The sequence below is a fragment of the Pecten maximus genome, chromosome 6 (assembly GCF_902652985.1).
Source record: "Pecten maximus chromosome 6, xPecMax1.1, whole genome shotgun sequence".
Classification (NCBI taxonomy): Eukaryota; Metazoa; Mollusca; class Bivalvia; order Pectinida; family Pectinidae; genus Pecten; species Pecten maximus.
The window spans coordinates 22,777,577-22,797,047 of NC_047020.1; the positions used below are offsets into that span (position 1 = coordinate 22,777,577).

The following is a 19,471-nucleotide window of genomic DNA, read 5'->3' on the forward strand; positions in this document are numbered from 1 at the left end:
GTGTAATGGTGTTGATATCCGTGAATTTTGTGATTTCTAAAACAAGACAAATTAAAATTTTATATACGTGTATACAGAAAATTCTTGCCAGATCAGTTCCCAATATAATTTATACACATCAATGATATCATAATACTGTATAATATTGAGTACAAGCATCAGCGACAATGGTACTGGTACATAAGCCAAATTGTATTAGTTACAAATGTACGCAGAATTTATTTGTTAATGTTATCAGCTAAATTTGTTGTAACTAAGGTCTTAATATTAATAAAATATGCATGTGATCATCAAACCAGGACCTCCACCAATGCTTGTACATCTTTTGTACATGTATATTGAGTCAAAATGACAAAAACAACAAAAAGATTCTTTAGATAATGGCTTCATGCAAAATCAACTCATACCTCAGTACTTTGCATCAAGTCTAGTTGACTATTGGGAATGATGAACAGCGTTCCTTTTCCAACTTCTTTTTTACACCACTAACTGATTGGAATTCAACAGGTACCAGCTTCCTGTTTTTTAGGTCATCTGACCCAAAGGGTCAGGATGACCTATAGTCATCGTGCTTCGTCCGTCGTCGTCCGCCGTGCGCCGTGCGTCGTGCGCCGTCCGTAAACTTTTTCTTTCAAAACGCTACTCCTCCTTAACCCTTGGGTGGATTACTTCCAAATTTGGTTTGAAGCATCATTGGGGGAGGGCAATCATATTTTATATAAATGAGGCTGGTCTGACCCCTGGGGCCAGAAGGGCGGGGCCCCAAAAAGGGAACTTAGGTGAATATTGCTATAAAATCCTACTCCTCCTTTACCCTTGGGTGGATTACAACTAAATTTGGTGTGAAACGTCATTGGGGGAGGGCGGTCATGTTTTATATAAATGAAGTTGGTGTGACCCCTGGGGCCTGAGGGGCGGGGCCCCAAAAGGGGAACTTTGATGAAATTTTGCTATAAAATCCTACTCCTCCTTAACCCTTTAGTGGATTTCAACCAGATATGTTGTGAAACATCATTTGGGGAGGGCGGTCATATTTTATATAAATGAGGCTGGTGTGACCACTAGGGCCTGAGGGGCGGGGCCCCAAAAGGGGAACTTTGATGAAATTTTGCTATAAAATCCTACTCCTCCTTAACCCTTTAGTGGATTTCAACCAGATATGTTGTGAAACATCATTTGGGGAGGGCGGTCATATTTTATATAAATGAAGTTGGTGTGACCCCTGGGGCCTGAGGGGCGGGGCCCCAAAAGGGGAACTTTGATGAAATTTTGCTATAAAATCCTACTCCTCCTTAACCCTTTAGTGGATTTCAACCAGATATGTTGTGAAACATCATTTGGGGAGGGCGGTCATATTTTATATAAATGAGGCTGGTGTGAGCCCTGGGGCCAGAGTGACGGGCCCAAAAAAGGGAACTTTGATGAAATTTTGCTATAAAATCCTACTCGTCCTTAACCCTTTGGTGGATTTCAACCAGATATTGTGTGAAACATCATTGGTGGAGGGTGGTCATATTTTATATAAATGAGGCTGGTGTGGCCCCTGGGGCCTGAGGGGCGGGGCCCCAAAAGGGGAACTTTGATGAAATTTTGCTATAAAATCTTATTCCTCCTAACACCCATAGTGAATTATTACCAAATTTGGTGTGAAACATCATTGGAGGAGGACAATCATATTTTATATAAATGAGGCTGGTTTGACCCCTAGGGCCAGAGGGGCGGGGCCCCAAAAGGGGAACTTTGGTGAATTTTTGCTATAAATCTACTTCTCTCTAACCCTTGGGTGGATTAATACGAAATATGGTGTGAAACATCCTTTGGGAAGGGTGGTCATATTTTATATAAACGAGGCTAGTGTGACCCCTGGGGCCTGAGGGGCTGCAGGGCCCCAAAATGGGAACTTTGGTGAATATTTGCTGTTAAATCCTAATCCTCCCTAACCTTTTGGTGCATTACAACCAAATTTGATGTGAAACATATTAGGTGACGGCAATCATATTTTTTAATGAGACAGGTTTGACCCCTGGGGAAAAAAAAGATGGGGCAAAAGGAGTGCTTAGGTTAAACATTTCTTAAAAATGCAATTCCTCCTTAATGCCTTAATTGATTACAACCATATTTAGTATGAAACATCATTGGGGAAAGGCAATCCTAATTGATATAAATGAGTCTTGTCTGACCCATTGGGACAGAGGGGCATGCCCCAAAAATGGGAACTTGGCTAAAATTTTGCTTTATGATGCTGCTCTTCCTGGACAAGCTAAATGGAGAAAAACCAAATTTGATCTAAAACATAACTGGCTGCGATAAATAATTTATGGTAATAATGCTGGATTGGGGTGTGTGTCCCTGCTGTAAGTGTAAGTGTTTGTCAGATGACCGTTAAGGCCCATGGGCCTCTTGTTGATATATGTACTCCTGAATCAGTAAAGCTGCTTGTAAACTTTGAAAAAAATCAACTGAACAACAAATTGGTCTATTAACAGAATATGTTGTACAACCAAAGACAAAATCCAAGATGTACACAGCCTAAGTTTTTTAAATTTTATTTATACTATAAGATGTTAATTAGGCCTAGCAAACATCTATTTTATGTCCCCTTGTAACATATTTTAACTCCGATAGAAAATTGTGGTTGCGTTGTCCGACAAGACATATCTAGTTTTGACATCGACGCCAGTACATCAGTCACGGATCGTAATCATTAGATTCTTTTCAAATAAACAAATAATAACCTTATTTAATAAAATCCTCACGAAAAACGGCAAAGTAGTTTGTTACAACTTGCCTTCAATTCCTGGTGATATTTCTTGCGTATTCTAGCGACATACAAATGAATATGAAACTGCGAACGGTCGTTGGTTTAGCTTTACATTAGACATAACCGCCATTTTGGCCGATTAGTGATTAGTCACGTGACAGCTGAAGTTATCTCGTGGAATGCTCGGGTGCATTTGACTACGTAAATTGGGTTGGTTTTAGGCTTATATGAAATGTTCCTGCATATGAACTCAGGATGAACATATGAGTCTAAGACATGTGGATAGTTTCTCTGTGAATGCATGTTTTCAAGGCAGGATCAAGACAGAACTACGTACTCCTACGCCAACAAAATTGCATATACTGACGAGGAAAATGTTTATATTTATACTCTAAAATAGTCTAGAACACTGAACATTCATATTTCATTTTAAATAATTGCAGTAAACACGGTTTACATCAGTTAAACCGTGTCAATAATTGCTATCAAAATTGGAACTATATTAGGCTGCGGATGTATATCATTTGTATGACAGAAACAGGAAGTTGTTAACCGGAAACATAAGTGTCACTAACAACATTTTCCTACCACGACTATAACGGCAGGTGCCAAAGGCATCCTGACGTTAAAAATAGACAAACTTGACCCCATAGCTTACTTTTTTATTTGACCTCTGACCTGAAAACTTTTGGGGAGTATAAGTTAGCGCCAGGCATTATCTACAAATAAGATAGGTACATGACCTCTGTAAAATGAATCCTTTTTAAGTTATGGCCATTTTAAACTTTTCAATACATGACGTCATGGCAGCCATATTGGATTTCGGATCGACTCCATGATAACAAAACTTGGTCAGTACCATCTCATAGTTATTTTTCAAAGTTTGTGCTGAATCGCACAGGTGGAATTTGAGAAAAAACTTAAAATGTGAGTCGTAGGCATACATAAAATATAGAGAGAAATATTCAAAATGGCGTACCACGTTAAATGCAAATGTTACCGAAACACTAAAGACATCAAAATCATCAGAATAACATTCTGTATTATACTAAGAAATTTATTTTGAAAAACATTGAAAAATGAAGATTTTCTAAAAATAGACTAACCTGACCCCTTAGCGAGCTTTTTTATTTGACCTCTGACCTTAAACTTTTCCCAAACATTGTCAAATCTCATCGAAGGAGCCTATCAGCCAAATATCATGCCTCTAGGAGTTTTGTGAGAAGATGTTGTTTAAATGTTTTATGAAACATGACCCCTGTGACCTTGAATATGAATCAAGGTCATTTCATTTTGGAAACTTTGTCCAGCCTCATTCAGGGAACATATCCACCAAAAATCATGACTCTTGAAGTCTGGGTTAGTATGAAGAAGTGGTTTAGATATATTAAGGAATTTGACACCTGTGACCTTGAATACGGGTCAAGGTAAATTCTTTTCCCTAGCTTTGTTTTGTTGCGTTTCATCCAAGGAACCTATTAGCTACATATCATGACTCTGGTAGTCTTAGTTAATGACATGAATTTGTTTGAAGATTTTAAGGAAGTTGACCATGTGACCTTGAATATAGGCCAAGGTGATTCCTTTTCAAAAACTCTGTCTTTTCTTATCCAGGGAACTTATCAGTTATCAGCCAAATATCATCACTCTGGAAGTCTTGGTTAGTGAGAAAGTGTAGTTTAGATGTATTAAGGAATTTTACACCCGTGAACTTGAATACAGGTGAAGGTCATTTCCAGACCTGCCAACCTTTCAAATTCAAAAATAGTAATTTGGCCCATTTTTGAGCAAAAAAAGAGTAATTCTTAACAATTCTTGCCAAATCTATTGCATCAAAAAGAGTAATTTGCTACTATTTCGAGAGAAAAAAGAGTAACGACCACCACAAAATAGTAAAGATTACTATAAAATAGTAGTAGTTGGCAGGTCTGCATTTCTTTTGCAAAACTTCATCCAGGCTCATCCAGGAAACCTTTCACCCAAATATTATGATTCTGGGAGTCTTGGTTTGTGAGAATAAATTGTTTAAAGGTTTTAAGGAATTTGACCCTAGTGACCTTGAATATGGGCCAAGGTACGTTGTTTCCTTTTGCAAACATTGTCAGGCCTCATCCAAGGAACTTATCAGCCTAATATCACGACTCAGGGAGTCTTGGTTAGTGAAAAGAAATTGTTTAAATGGAAAAGTTTATGCGGACAGACAACTGATGATGGACGAAGGATGGCACACGACAGTATAAGCTCACTTGATCCTTCCGGCCAGGTGAGCTAAAAAACAGTATTAAACAAGAGATCCCAGAGGGATCTTGGCGCCCACCATTGAATGATCTTCATAGGTTCCATGTCAGATTGATCTTTTCTCTACTTTTCCCTTCATTTTACTAATCTGTGCAAATTGAGACATCCCTCCAGTACTTTTCAAACAAGGGAATCCTAGCTATATAAGAAATTTGAGATTTAACGATAATGGCTGTTTGTTTGCCAGGTTGTTTTCAGGACAGACTGGTCCAAAAATGCAATACAAGGGACCAAGGGGAACCTACTTATGAAATTTGAGAAAGATCCATTCAGTACTTTGAGAAATAGAGATAACAAACTTCAATTGTCAAAATCCAAGATGGCGGTCTGTCGGCCATATTGTTTTCCAATTGATCTCAAAATGCAATAAGCATAACGAGGCACCAAGGGGAACCTCCATATGAAATTTGAGAAAGATCCCTTCAGTACTTTCTCAGAAATAGCGATAACAAACTTCAATTGTCAAAATCCAAGATGGCTGCCTTTCGGCCATGTTGTTTTCAGATTGGTCTCAAAACGCAATATGCATAACTAGGCACCAAGGGAAACTTACATATGAAATTTGAGAAAGATCCCTTAAATACTTTCTCAGAAATAGCGATAACAAACTTCAATTGTCAAAATCCAAGATGGCTGCCTGTCGGCCATGTTGTTTTCAGATTGGTCTCAAAACGCAATATGCATAACTAGGCACCAAGGGGAACCTACATGTGAAATTTGAGAAAGATCCCTTCAGTACTTTCTCAGAAATAGCGATAACAAACTTCAATTGTCAAAATCCAAGATGGCTGCCTATCGGCCATGTTGTTTTCGGATTAGTCTCAAAACGCAATATGCATAACTAGGCACCAAGGGGAACCTTCATATGAAATTTCAGAAAGATCCCTTCAGTACTTTCTCAGAAATAGCGATAACAAACTTCAATTGTCAAAATCCAAGATGGCTGCCTGTCGGCCATGTTGTGTACCGATTGGTCTCAAAACGCAATATGCATAACTAGGCACCAAGGGGAACCTTCATATGAAATTTGAGAAAGATCCCTTCAGTACTTTCTCAGAAATAGCGATAACAAACTTCAATTGTCAAAATCCAAGATGGCTGCCTGTCGGCCATGTTGTTTTCCGATTGGTCTCAAAATGCAATATGCATAACTAGGCACCAAGGGGAACCTACATCTGAAATTTCAGAAAGATCCATTCAGTAAGTTCTGAGAAATAGCGATAACAAGAATTGTTTACGGACGGAGGGACGGACGGACGGACGGAGGGATGGAGGGACGGAGGGACGGACGGACGGAGGGACGGACGGACGACGGACGCAGGGCGATTTGAATAGCCCACCATCTGATGATGGTGGGCTAAAAATGTTTTACAGTGATGTTGCTTTAACCACATAATTTCTACCAGGAATCTAAATATAAACTTACTTGAAAAAAAAATAACTTAGGGATGCCTTTTAATTGCTTCTTCGTTTCAAACTTTTTCAGAAGGTCGTCTATGTACAAACATTTGTCTTCCAACAGAATGCGATGTCGAGGTATATTTTTATTTTCGTTGTTTTCACTCTGCTCGAAGACTTCCTCTCCGTGTGAGCTTATCATGACAACAATGATTCCAACCTTTTTGTTTACTGCATCTGTCAATACTGAAAATATATCAAAACATATATTTAAATTGATGAAACACATTTATTAATATGAAAAACACTCATACATTTCATTAAATCACTATTTCGGATATTCATTCCTTTGCTGTTTTCTTTAAGATTTGTGGATGCTGAATATGGAGGCGTCATTTATTTCGTAATCTTTAATATTGAGGCTGATTGTACTTAAAATCCTTTGATCAAATGTTGTTTGTCAGATAAATACAGCATTTCTTTAAATTAAAAGTTTCAGCAATGTCATAATTAACACTGTTGTTAAAACAAGTTTACCAAACTACTTATACAATGCCTTATTTTGCCAACAACAAAAAACAAGAGATCCCAGAGGGATCTTGGCCCCCACCATTGAATGATAGCTTATATAAAACTGAATTATAGCTGTAAAAGTGTTTTGTGTATGCTGTTTGAAGTGTGAATATATTGTTTTTCATTTGTGTTAAGGATGAGTTATCCCCCTTTAATGAAATTTGTTCAAATGAAAAACACAATAATAAGATACAACAATGCCATCTCTGGCCACCTGCAGGGTTGCCAACCTGTCAGTAGCCCAATGTGGGAGATCTCCCACATTGGGCTCTTCCAATGTGTGAGACTTTTTGACGACGTCGCGGCATCACGGCTTTTTATTATTTGATTAAATGTTGCAGAAAAAATATCAGACATTAACAGATATTTAAGCCATTTATTTAATATATATTCTTGCTTTGAAATCTCCTCCTTTGGAGCAAGCTGATAGTCAATAATTTCCTCCTGAAGTGAATCCTTCTCCTCATCCTTGGTGACATTACATGTAATCTAGCTGCCAGTTGTAGAACTTAAAGAACTAAATAAGTTTCCAATAGCTTTTGTAAGTTGATTATTAATAGTTTTAATCAATAGTTTAAGGTTAAGATTATAAAATGTTTTTAAGCAATGGATAACTATTTATATCATGTAGGAGTTTAAGATTTTTGGATTTAATTTCTAGTAGATAAAGTATATAGCTCTATGGCTAGGTACCAAAAAATCCATGTCAAAGAAGGATCATGCAGGGGGAACTTTGCAATCATTTTGTCCGTCACTGCCATATAGAATTTCCCGATTGTCTTGCAAAAGTAAAATCTGTCAGGAGTTTAATTTCTAGCTGTGGTAATTATATAAAATTTTACCTAAAAAACCAACTCAATGCCAACTGACAAAATGTGGCGTTTTATATCACATACTGCACTTGATCTGATCGAAAAGTTAGCTTTAAACAACTTGCAATAGGCATGCTCATTTCCGAAAACACTTTTAGAAATTATCCAATCGTGATTTTTTCTGTGTAACAGGCCGGGTTTTAAGTGTAAATACTGTACATAGTTGTATGGTCGCCTTCTAGCTTCCGGCTAGGGGGAATTTCCCTTTAGCTCAGTCGGTAGAGCGGCGGACCAGTAAGCCGAGGGTCGCGGGTTCGATTTCGGCTGGCTGCACACTACTTCTCCTTGAACTTTTACATTGGTGCCGCAGACCACTTCAAGTGAAAGCAAGAGGCTTCCTTGGAGAGAGAACCTGGGTTGGTGTGTTCGGGGGCGAACACGTTTGAAGGAGGGAGTAGTGTAACAGGCCGGGTTTTAAGTGTAAATACTGTACATAGTTGTATGGTCGCCTTCTAGCTTCCGGCTAGGGGGAATTTCCCTTTAGCTCAGTCGGTAGAGCGGCGGACCAGTAAGCCGAGGGTCGCGGGTTCGATCCCGGCTGGCTGCACACTACTACTCCTTGAACTTTTACATCTGCATGGCGATTCTTTGAACTTCGTCTTGGCGAGCTTAATGGACCAGATAGCGATCTTTTTCCTTTAAGGTGACGGCATATTTCAAGAAATATCAAAGGGATTGTTAAGTTATAAACTGAGTATGTGAATATTACTCACTATTTTTGTAGGCCTAAGCTTAGTTATCGCGTAAGAAGTCGACTCTCCGAACGAGCTTCCGTCGCTACCAACCGGATGTGAAGCGCGACGCCTGGTGTAATCTTTACAAAAACTGTACGAGTTATTCCCCTTTGACCAGTCCCAAGCTAAAGTTGTCGATTTCATGGCTTCGCGTGAGGCGACTTGAGAAAACTTAATCGATGTGTGAGATTTGTACCTCACGTTACGTGAGGATTGCTTCAACGTGAGAAGGGACAATTTAGGGACGTTTTTACGTGAGCTTTTTGTCTCACGTGAGTGAGTTGGCAACCCTGCACCTGTTACAATTAAGATACTTATTTTCATTATTCTTTCAACCTTTTTTCTGTCTGGTATTTCCTTTTTGTCAGTCTGTTCCACTTTCTTTGATCACATATAAGTTTATTTAGGTGCAAAAACGTTTTATTTTCCTAACAAATATATGATAAGACAGCCAGGATATGATCTTTCCCTCAGACAATTCAGCTTTTTTTGTCTGGTTACATCAAGCGTCTAAAGTAGATAGATGAACACATATTATCCACAGGGTCGTTAATATTACTTACAAATGCACATGTTGAGAAATTGTCATGATCAAGGTCCAAAATTTTTCTTACAGATGGTACTTCACCCAAGTATATTGTAGTGTAGAATAAAGAAAAAAAGGTTGTGATCTATTTTCTGTGGTGGGCTATTCAAATTGTCCCTCGGACTGAGGGACGGAGGGATGGATGGACGACGGACCACGGATGCAGGGCGATTTGAATAGCCCACCACAGAAAATAGATCATAACCTTTTTTTCTTTATTCTACACTACAATATACTTGGGTGAAGTACCATCTGTAAGAAAAATTTTGGACCTTGATCATGACAATTTCTCAACATGTGCATTTGTAAGTAATATTAACGACCCTGTGGATACTATGTGTTCATCTATCTACTTTAGATGCTTGATGTAACCAGACAAAAAAGGTTGAAAGAATAATGAAAATGAGTGTCTTAATTGTAACAGGTGGCCAGAGATGGCATTGTTGTATCTTAATATTGTGTTTTTCATTTGAACAAATTTCATTAAAGGGGGATAACTCATCCTTAACACAAATGAAAAACAATATATTCACACTTCAAACAGCATACACAAAACACTTTTACAGCTATAATTCAGTTTTATATAAGCTATCATGACACTCAGTTAATGGCAAACATTTTGATGAAAATCATATGGTGATAGAATCAAACAGTGGAAGTGGAATAATAGATACTTTACAGGGGATGGCTGAGGCCAGCTAGAGGCAGACTCTTAATACCAATTTTTATCAACTGAATACCAGTAGTGCGGTGAAGGACCTGTTATAATTATGCTAGCTTAAGTCTACTGAATTGGGTAAAGATCAGTTATTGTGGATAGCTACAACATGAAACTGGTAGAATTAACTGGTGAAAGGAATCAGATGATTGAATAACTGCTGCTGTTGAAAAGAGATATCCATGGAGAATGTAAAAAGAAGAGGTCAAACATTACTCCCTAACTCAAATATATATGTTAAAGAGAAATCAATTCCTCCCTGACTCAGATATGTTAAAGAGAAATCATTTACTGCCTATATTTCATTATTTACATAAAATTATTTTTACATTTCTCTTTACCTGTATCTATGAGTGCATCAACTTCTTTTTCTGTTGTTTCCTTTTCAAGGTTGTTGCTTTTGAATGTAAAGCTTAAATGTTCCAAAGCTCTCTTTAACTCTATTCTATCCATTCTTTCTTCCTTTTCCCTATTCAGTGCATCATCGTACGTCCCTGTTCCATCGATCATCCCATCATCACCTCTTCGATCAAAATGTCTAATACCAATGTAAAGAGCAAGACGCTTGTCAATCTCGGACTCTATTTTGTACTGTGAATCATCTCTGTCAAGAAAATACAATGACACATTATCATACACAATTTTAACAACTTTGAACTGAATATATTTCATAAAGCACACACATACGCTTTGACTTTTTCTAACAAAAGGTCCAATGGGCCTTTATCACTCAACAACTCAGCAGCATATGAAGAAAACCCTTTTCCACTCATTGAACACATCCTCTAATCAGCATGCTACTGACCGAATTTCATGATCTGGAACTCTTGGTTATTAAGAAGAAATTGTTTGAAGATTTTAAAATATTTGACCCCTATCTATTTAACAAATCTGGTAGCACTTTTTTTTTTTTTTGGTAATTGATCAATGTTAAAAAGGAGGTTGACACTAGATAATAGATAACTACAACACCATGGCATCAAAGGGAGGTAACCTGATACATATTTTATAACATAAAGAAAATGGCTGCAGGTTACTGATTCAGTCAAGGTCTTCCTAAAACATAATACCGTATAGCGGGAAATTTTAGCGGGGCTTTAATTTGGCGATTTGGCGGGTCCGTATAAAGATCGCCAAAATTTAACCCGTCAAATTTTAACACCACCAAATAAAATGATGCGAAAATTTCAATTTCGCCAATAGTTTCCGTTCCGACCGCCATTTACCTTTGATAACTCAAGAGAGTAACGACTTGTGCGTAACGTTGGTTGTTGCCTGGCAACTGTCGGCGAAAATGCCGATAGGTACATGTAATACGAATAACTAGTGAACTACTCACGTTACATGTATAGCAATACAAGTATGGCATATATCGCATCATAATTAATTTTTGTGAAAACAAAGCCATCTACCCATACCATTTAATGAGCTGATGTTAACACTTTACCTGTAGACTCATTGTTTAACTTACCTGTACATAGACACATCATACAATAGATGACCATGGCAATATCTTACGGTTGATTAAATTCTCTTTGTCTGTTGCTTGTACACATACTCATATAAACACTAATTTGAAAAATCTACATGTATGTGTTCGTCGGATTTTTTTGGGAATATTTTCCGGTTTCGAGACAGAGGATCGATAATACACAATTGAGGGAAATCGCTAAATTTTAACCCGCCAAAATTTAACTTTCAGTTTTCATGACCAAATCGCCAAATTTTATGACCGCTAAAATTTCCCGCTATACGGTATATTATCAAGGGAAATAGTGGGGAAAAGCAACAAGTATTTAACACAATGTTCTATGTAGAACAAGAGGCCCAGGGGCCTTAACGGTCATCTGACTCTAAATTAAAACCCTTATATTATTGTAGTATGCATTCTCTGTAGCAAGTATATAGTGGCACTGTTGGCCATGGTGGCCATCTTGGATTTCTGACCGACCCAATAAATAACACTTGGTCTGGACCATCTAAGGATAATTTCTGGTAAGTAAGAGCTGAATCCCACCGGTGGAATTTGAGAAGAAGTTTGAAATAGGTGTTGTTCATGAAAACCATGATTGCGCAATCATGTTACAAAATGGCTGTCATTGCTGCCATGTCAAAGTTTTTACGACGCCGAAAAAAACAACAACACTTTGTTGGCCCTGCTTCCTTAACATCCTCACCAATTTCCAGCTCAATGACACCAGTGGAACTGGAGAAGAAGTTTAAAATGTGTTTTTTAAGACACCATATGGCTGCCATCTTGGATTTCAGATCAATCTAAAACACTTTGTCGGGATCATCTCAGGAACATTTCAGGCAAGTTTCAGCCCAACAGCACTGGTGGAACTTGAGAAGAAGTTTAAAATGTGTTTTTGAAGATGGTGGTTATGGTGGCCATCTTGGATTTCGGACCGACCCGAAAAATAACAACACTTGGTAGGGATCATATCAAGATCATTTCAGGCAAGTTTCAGCTCAATAGCACTGGTGGAACTTGAGAAGAAGTTTAAAATGTGTTTTTCAAGATGGCGGCTACGGCGGCCATCTTGGATTTCGGACTGACCCGAAAAATAACAACACTTGGTCGCGATCATATCAGGATCATTTCAGGCAAGTTTCAGCTCAATAGCACTGGTGGAACTTGAGAAGAAGTTTAAAATGTGTTTTTCAAGATGGCGGCTATGGCGGCCATCTTGGATTCTCGACCAACCCGAAAAATAACAACACTTGGTCGCTATCATATCAGGATCATTTCAGGCAAGTTTCAGCTCAATAGCACTGCTGGAACTTGAGAAGAAGTTTAAAATGTGTTTTTCAAGATGGCGGCTATGGCGGCCATCTTGAATTTCGGACCGACCCGAAGAATAACGACACTTGGTCAGGATCATCTCAGGATCATTTCTGGCAAGTTTCAGCCCAACAGCACTGGTGGAACTTGAGAAGAAGTTTAAAATGTGTTTTTCAAGATGGCGGCTATGGCGGCCATCTTGGATTCTCGACCAACCCGAAAAATAACAACACTTGGTCGCTATCATATCAGGATCATTTCAGGCAAGTTTCAGCTCAATAGCACTGGTGGAACTTGAGAAGAAGTTTAAAATGTGTTTTTCAAGATGGCGGCTATGGCGGCCATCTTGGATTTTGGACCGACCCGAAAAATAACAACACTTGGTCGGCATCATATCAGGATCATTTCAGGCAAGTTTCAGCTCAATAGCACTGGTGGAACTTGAAAAGAAGTTTAAAATGTGTTTTTCAAGATGGCGGCTATGGCGGCCATCTTGGATTTCGGACCGACCCGAAAAATAACAACACTTGGTCAGGATCATCTCAAGATCATTTCTGGCAAGTTTCAGCCCAACAGCACTAATGGAACTTGAGAAGAAGTTTAAAATGTGTTTTCAAAATGGCGGCTATGGCGGCCATCTTGGATTTCAGAATGACCCGAAAAATAACAACACTTGGTCAGGACCATCTCAGGATCAGTTCAGGCAAGTTTCAGCTTAATCCCACTGTTGGAACTTGAGAAGAAGATTGAAATGTCAAAAGTTTACGCACGACGCACGACGCACGGCGCACGGCGGACGGCGCACGACGACGGACGAAGCATGATGACTATAGGTCATCCTGACCCTTCGGGTCAGATGACCTAAAAATCTACATGCACACCCTGCTATTTAACATAGCTTTGATATCAGGTAAATACAAATAATTGTCCAAATAACATAAACTGAGGATTTTGTAAACAGAGCCATACTAGTGAAACTAGTCTATATCTGTTTGTATGTTGAAGGAAACAAATGTTGACCATGTCACAATAAACCAATTTAATTCAACACAACATAACGCTCCTCCTCTTTGGCATATTCTGAATCTAAACCTGAACTTGTGATATGCATCAATACCAAATCTAAAAGATGTCACTTATCCACTTTACATTAATGCTTTGATAATGAAATGTGTATGGGGAATGAGAATACTTACATGTTTTCAGTTTCTAGAGGTCTCTGACATATTACAGTCTCAGGTGTGGTCTGTGTGTCTGTTACAGCCTCGGGTGTGGTCTGTGTGTCTGTTACAGCCTCGGGTGTGGTTTGTGTGTCTGTTTCAGCCTCCGGTGTGGTCTGTGTGTCTGTTACAGTCTCAGGCTGAGAAATAGTAATAACAAACTTCAATTATCAAAATCCAAGATGGCTGTCAGTTGGCCATGTTGTTTTCCAACTGGTCCCAAAATGCAATATGCATAACTAGGCACCAAGGGGAACATACATATGAAATTTTAGAAAGATCCCTTTAGTTCTTTCGGAGAAATAGCGATAACAAACTTCAATTGTCAAAATCCAAGATGGCTGCCTGTCGGCCATGTTGTTTTCCGATTGGTCTCAAAATGCAATCTGCATAACTAGGCACCAAGGGGTACCTACATATGAAATTTGAGAAAGATCCCTTCAGTACTTTCTGAGAAATAGCGATAATAAACTTCAATTGTCAAAATCCAAGATGGCTTCCAGTTGGCCATGTTGTTTTCCAATTGGTCCCAAAATGCATTATGCATAACTAGGCACCAAGGGGAACCTACATATAAAATTTGAGAAAGATCTCTTTAGTACTTTCTGAGAAATAGCGATAACAAACTTCAATTGTCAAAATCCAAGATGGCTGCCAGTTGGCCATGTTGTTTTCCAATTGGTCCCAAAATGCAATATGCATAACTAGGCACCAAGGGGAACATACACATGAAATTTGAGAAAGATCCCTTCAGTTCATTCGGAGAAATAGCAATAACAAACTTCAATTGTCAAAATCCAAGATGGCTGCCTGTCGGCCATGTTGTTTTCCGATTAGTCTCAAAATGCAATATGTATAAATAGGCACCAAGGGGAACATACACATGAAATTTGAGAAAGATCCCTTCAGTTCTTCGGAGAAATAGCAATAACAAACTTCAATTGTCAAAATCCAAGATGGCTGCCTGTCGGCCATGTTGTTTTCCGATTAGTCTCAAAATGCAATATGCATAACTAGGCACCAAGGGGAACATACAGATGAAATTTGAGAAAGATCCCTTCAGTACTTTCTGAGAAATAGCGATAACAAACTTCAATTGTCAAAATCCAAGATGGCTGCCTGTCGGCCATGTTGTTTTCCGATTAGTCTCAAAATGCAATATGTATAAATAGGCACCAAGGGGAACATACACATGAAATTTGAGAAAGATCCCTTCAGTTCTTCGGAGAAATAGCAATAACAAACTTCAATTGTCAAAATCCAAGATGGCTGCCTGTCGGCCATGTTGTTTTCCGATTAGTCTCAAAATGCAATATGCATAACTAGGCACCAAGGGGAACATACAGATGAAATTTGAGAAAGATCCCTTCAGTACTTTCTGAGAAATAGCGATAACAAACTTCAATTGTCAAAATCCAAGATGGCTGCCTGTCGGCCATGTTGTTTTCCGATTGGTCTCAAAATGCAATATGCATAACTACGCACCAAGGGGTACCTACATATGAAATTTGAGAAAGATTCCTTTAGGACTTTCTGAGAAATAGCGATAACAAGAATTGTATACGGACGGACGGACGGACCACGGACCACGGACTCAGGGCGATTTGAAAAGCCCACCATCTGATGATGGTGGGCTAAAAATCAAACACTAATTATACGTACCCCAAATTAAACTCGTCTCTTTTTATCATCACTATCTGGACCTTGTTATTGAAAATCAACTCTAAACGATGTACCAGTCATTAGTTATCTTGTTCACAAACAAAAAATTAAGTACTTTTCCATAGCTCATCAGGTGTTAATTGCTGTGGTGGCCATCTTGTAAATTCAATGAATTTTTGAAACAACACCTCTTGTTCAAACAAGAGATCCCAGAGGGATCTTGGCGCCCACCATTGAATGTTCTTCATAGGTTCCATGTCAGATTGATCTTTTCTCTACTTTTCTCTTCTTCTAAGTCTTACTAATCTGTGTAAATTCAGAAGAAACCTCTAGTACTTTTCAAACAAGGGAAACCTATATATAAAAGTTAAGATTAAGGCACCAAATGGAACCTATATATGGAATTTGAGAAAGATTCCTTCAGTACTTTCTGAGAAATAGCGATAACAAACTTCAATTGTCAAAATCCAAGATGGCTGCCTATCGGCCATGTTGTTTTCCGATTGGTCTCAAAATACAATATGCATAACTAGGCACCTTGGGGAACCTACATATGAAATTTCAGGAAGATCCCTTCATTAGTTTCTTAGAAATAGCAATAACCATTTTCAATTTTCGAAATCCAAGATGGCTGCCTGTCGGCCATGTTGTTTTCTGATTAGTCTCAAAATACAATAGGCATAACCAGGCACCAAGGGGAACCTACATATGAAATTTCAGGAAGATCCCTTCAGTGCTTTCTGAGAATTATCGATAACAAACTTCAATTGTCAAAATCCAAGATGGCTGCCTGTCGGCCATGTTGTTTTCTGATTGGTCTCAAAATGCAATATTCATAACTAAGCACCAAGGGAAACCTACCTATGAAATTGGAGAAAGATCCCTTCAGTACTTTCTCAGAAATAGCGATAACAAACTTCAATGGTCAAAATCCAAGATGGCCGCCTGTCGGCCATGTTGTTTTCCGATCAGTCCCAAAATGCTATATGCATTACTAGGCACCAAGGGGAACCTACTTATGAAATTTGAGAAAGATCCCTTCAGTACTTTCTCAGAAATAGCGATAACAAACTTCAATTGTCAAAATCCAAGATGGCTGCCTGACGGCCATCTTGTTTTACGATCGGTCCCAAAATGCTATATGCATAACAAGGCACCAAGAGGAACCTACATATGAAATTTGAGAAAGATCCCTTCAGTACTTTCTCAGAAATAGCGATAACAAACTTCAATGGTCAAAATCCAAGATGGCTGCCTGTCGGCCATGTTGTTTTCCGATCAATCCCAAAATGCAATATGCAAAACTACGCACCAAGGGGAACCTACATATGAAATTTGAGAAAGATCCCTTCAGTACTTTCTCAGAAATAGCGATAACAATCTTCAATGGTCAAAATCCAAGATGGCTGCCTGTCGGCCATGTTGTTTTCCGATCTGCCCCAAAATGCAATATGCATAATTAGGCACCAAGGGGAGCCTACATATGAAATTTGAGAAAGATCCCTTCGGTACTTTCTCAGAAATAGCGATAACAAACTTCAATGGTCAAAATCCAAGATGGCTGCCTGTCGGCCATGTTGTTTTCCGATCGGTCCCAAAATGCAATATGCATTACTAGGCACCAAGGGGAACCTACATATGAAATTTGAGAAAGATCCCTTCAGTACTTTCTCAGAAATAGCGATAACAAACTTCAATGGTCAAAATCCAAGATGGCTGCCTGTCGGCCATGTTGTTTTCCGATCGGTCCCAAAATGCAATATGCATAACTACGCACCAAGGGGAACCTACATATGAAATTTGAGAAAGATCCCTTCAGTACTTTCTCAGAAATAGCGATAACAAACTTCAATGGTCAAAATCCAAGATGGCTGCCTGCCGGCCATGTTGTTTTCCGATCGGTCCCAAAATGCAATATGCATAACTACGCACCAAGGGGAACCTACATATGAAATTTGAGAAAGATCCCTTCAGTACTTTCTCAGAAATAGCGATAACAAACTTCAATGGTCAAAATCCAAGATGGCTGCCTGTCGGCCATGTTGTTTTCCGATCGGTCCCAAAATGCAATATGCGTAACTAGGCACCAAGGGGAACCTACATATGAAATTTCAGAAAGATCCCTTCGGTACTTTCTCAGAAATAGCGATAACAAACTTCAATGGTCAAAATATAAGATGGCTGCCTGTCGGCCATGTTGTTTTCCGATCGGTCCCAAAATGCAATATGCATAACTACGCACCAAGGGGAACCTACATATGAAATTTGAGAAAGATCCCTTCAGTACTTTCTCAGAAATAGCGATAACAAACTTCAATGGTCAAAATCCAAGATGGCTGCCTGTCGGCCATGTTGTTTTCCGATCGGTCCCAAAATGCAATATGCATAACTACGCACCAAGGGGAACCTACATATGAAATTTGAGAAAGATCCCTTCAGTACTTTTTCAGAAATAGCGATAACAAACTTCAATTGTCAAAATCCAAGATGGCTGCCTGTCGGCCATGTTGTTTTCCGATCTGTCCCAAAATGGAATATGCATAACTAGGCACCAAGGGGAACCTACATATGAAATTTGAGAAAGATCCCTTCAGTACTTTCTCAGAAATAGCGATAACAAACTTCAACGGTCAAAATCCAAGATGGCTGCCTGTCGGCCATGTTGTTTTCCGATCGGTCCCAAAATGCAATATGCATAACTACGCACCAAGGGGAACCTACATATGAAATTTGAGAAAGATCCCTTCAGTACTTTCTCAGAAATAGCGATAACAAACTTCAATTGTCAAAATCCAAGATGGCTGCCTGTCGGCCATGTTGTTTTCCGATCTGTCCCAAAATGGAATATGCATAACTAGGCACCAAGGGGAACCTACATATGAAATTTGAGAAAGATCCCTTCAGTACTTTCTGAGGATTAGCGATAACAAGAATTGTTTACGGACGGACGGACGGACGGACGCAGGGCGATTTGAATAGCCCACCATCTGATGATGGTGGGCTAAAAAGTCACTAGAACATTCATAGAAAGTCTTCTTACTACGAAGCAAATAATATTGGAGTTATAAGGAAAAACATACTTTCAAAGATGGCGATCATGGCAGCCATCTTGAATTTTATTTTCACTTAATAAATACAAATATCTAGTCAGGACCTTCTAACTAATCATTCAATGCAAATTTCAACACTCTCGGTTGAAAAAAGTTAACAGACGCCAGACACCGGACGATACCCCATAGCAAAAGCTCACCTGAGCCTTTGGCTCAGGTGAGCTAAAAATTCAAAGAGGCAATGTGACTAATTTGATCAATGCACCTTTAAGGATGTAAAATTAACCATTCTTATTTGCTAACTAATAATATAACTTATTCTAATTTGGTATACCAATTCAAATGTATCATTTGGACACCACTTCCTGAATCAGAAATATTTGATACCCGAATCTGGTAAATTGTATTTAAAAGAAAATATTACAGCTTAGCATATAGATGTATCAGGATCATACTGTATGGAAACAAATCCTTTTAAGTTTTACAAACATTCATTTAGGAGATGGAATCTAGACGAACTTGATGTAGGTCAAAGGTTACAATGTAGGTCAGAGAGACCTACTTCTAATATGTGACACACCACCTCATTTAGGTGAACCCATGCCCTAAGTATGAAGTACCAATGAGAAAAGTGTAGGAGATAGAACCAGGACAAGATGATAAGCGAAGGACAGAAGGATACACTCCAAAACTAGAGTCTGGTTTCTGAAGGGGGACTAGCTAGTTACAACGAAGTGTTTCCCCACATAAACTGTTTATATAAGGGGAAACCGTCGATGCAGGAGGATCAAATTCATACAAATTAAAATAATTT

General features: G+C 38.8%; 1 protein-coding gene across 1 annotated transcript in view; it reads right to left on the bottom strand.

Moving 5' to 3' along the window:
- Positions 1 to 19,471, bottom strand: part of LOC117329263 — a 32,498-nt gene that overhangs the window by 12,498 nt on the left and 529 nt on the right. Inside the window, exons 2-4 of the mRNA XM_033887124.1 lie at positions 13,922 to 14,085; positions 10,282 to 10,544; positions 6,486 to 6,703 (exon numbers count right to left, since the gene is read on the bottom strand). Coding sequence (XP_033743015.1) covers positions 6,486 to 6,703; positions 10,282 to 10,544; positions 13,922 to 14,085 — 645 coding nt within the window. The remainder of the gene's footprint in view (positions 1 to 6,485; positions 6,704 to 10,281; positions 10,545 to 13,921; positions 14,086 to 19,471) is intronic.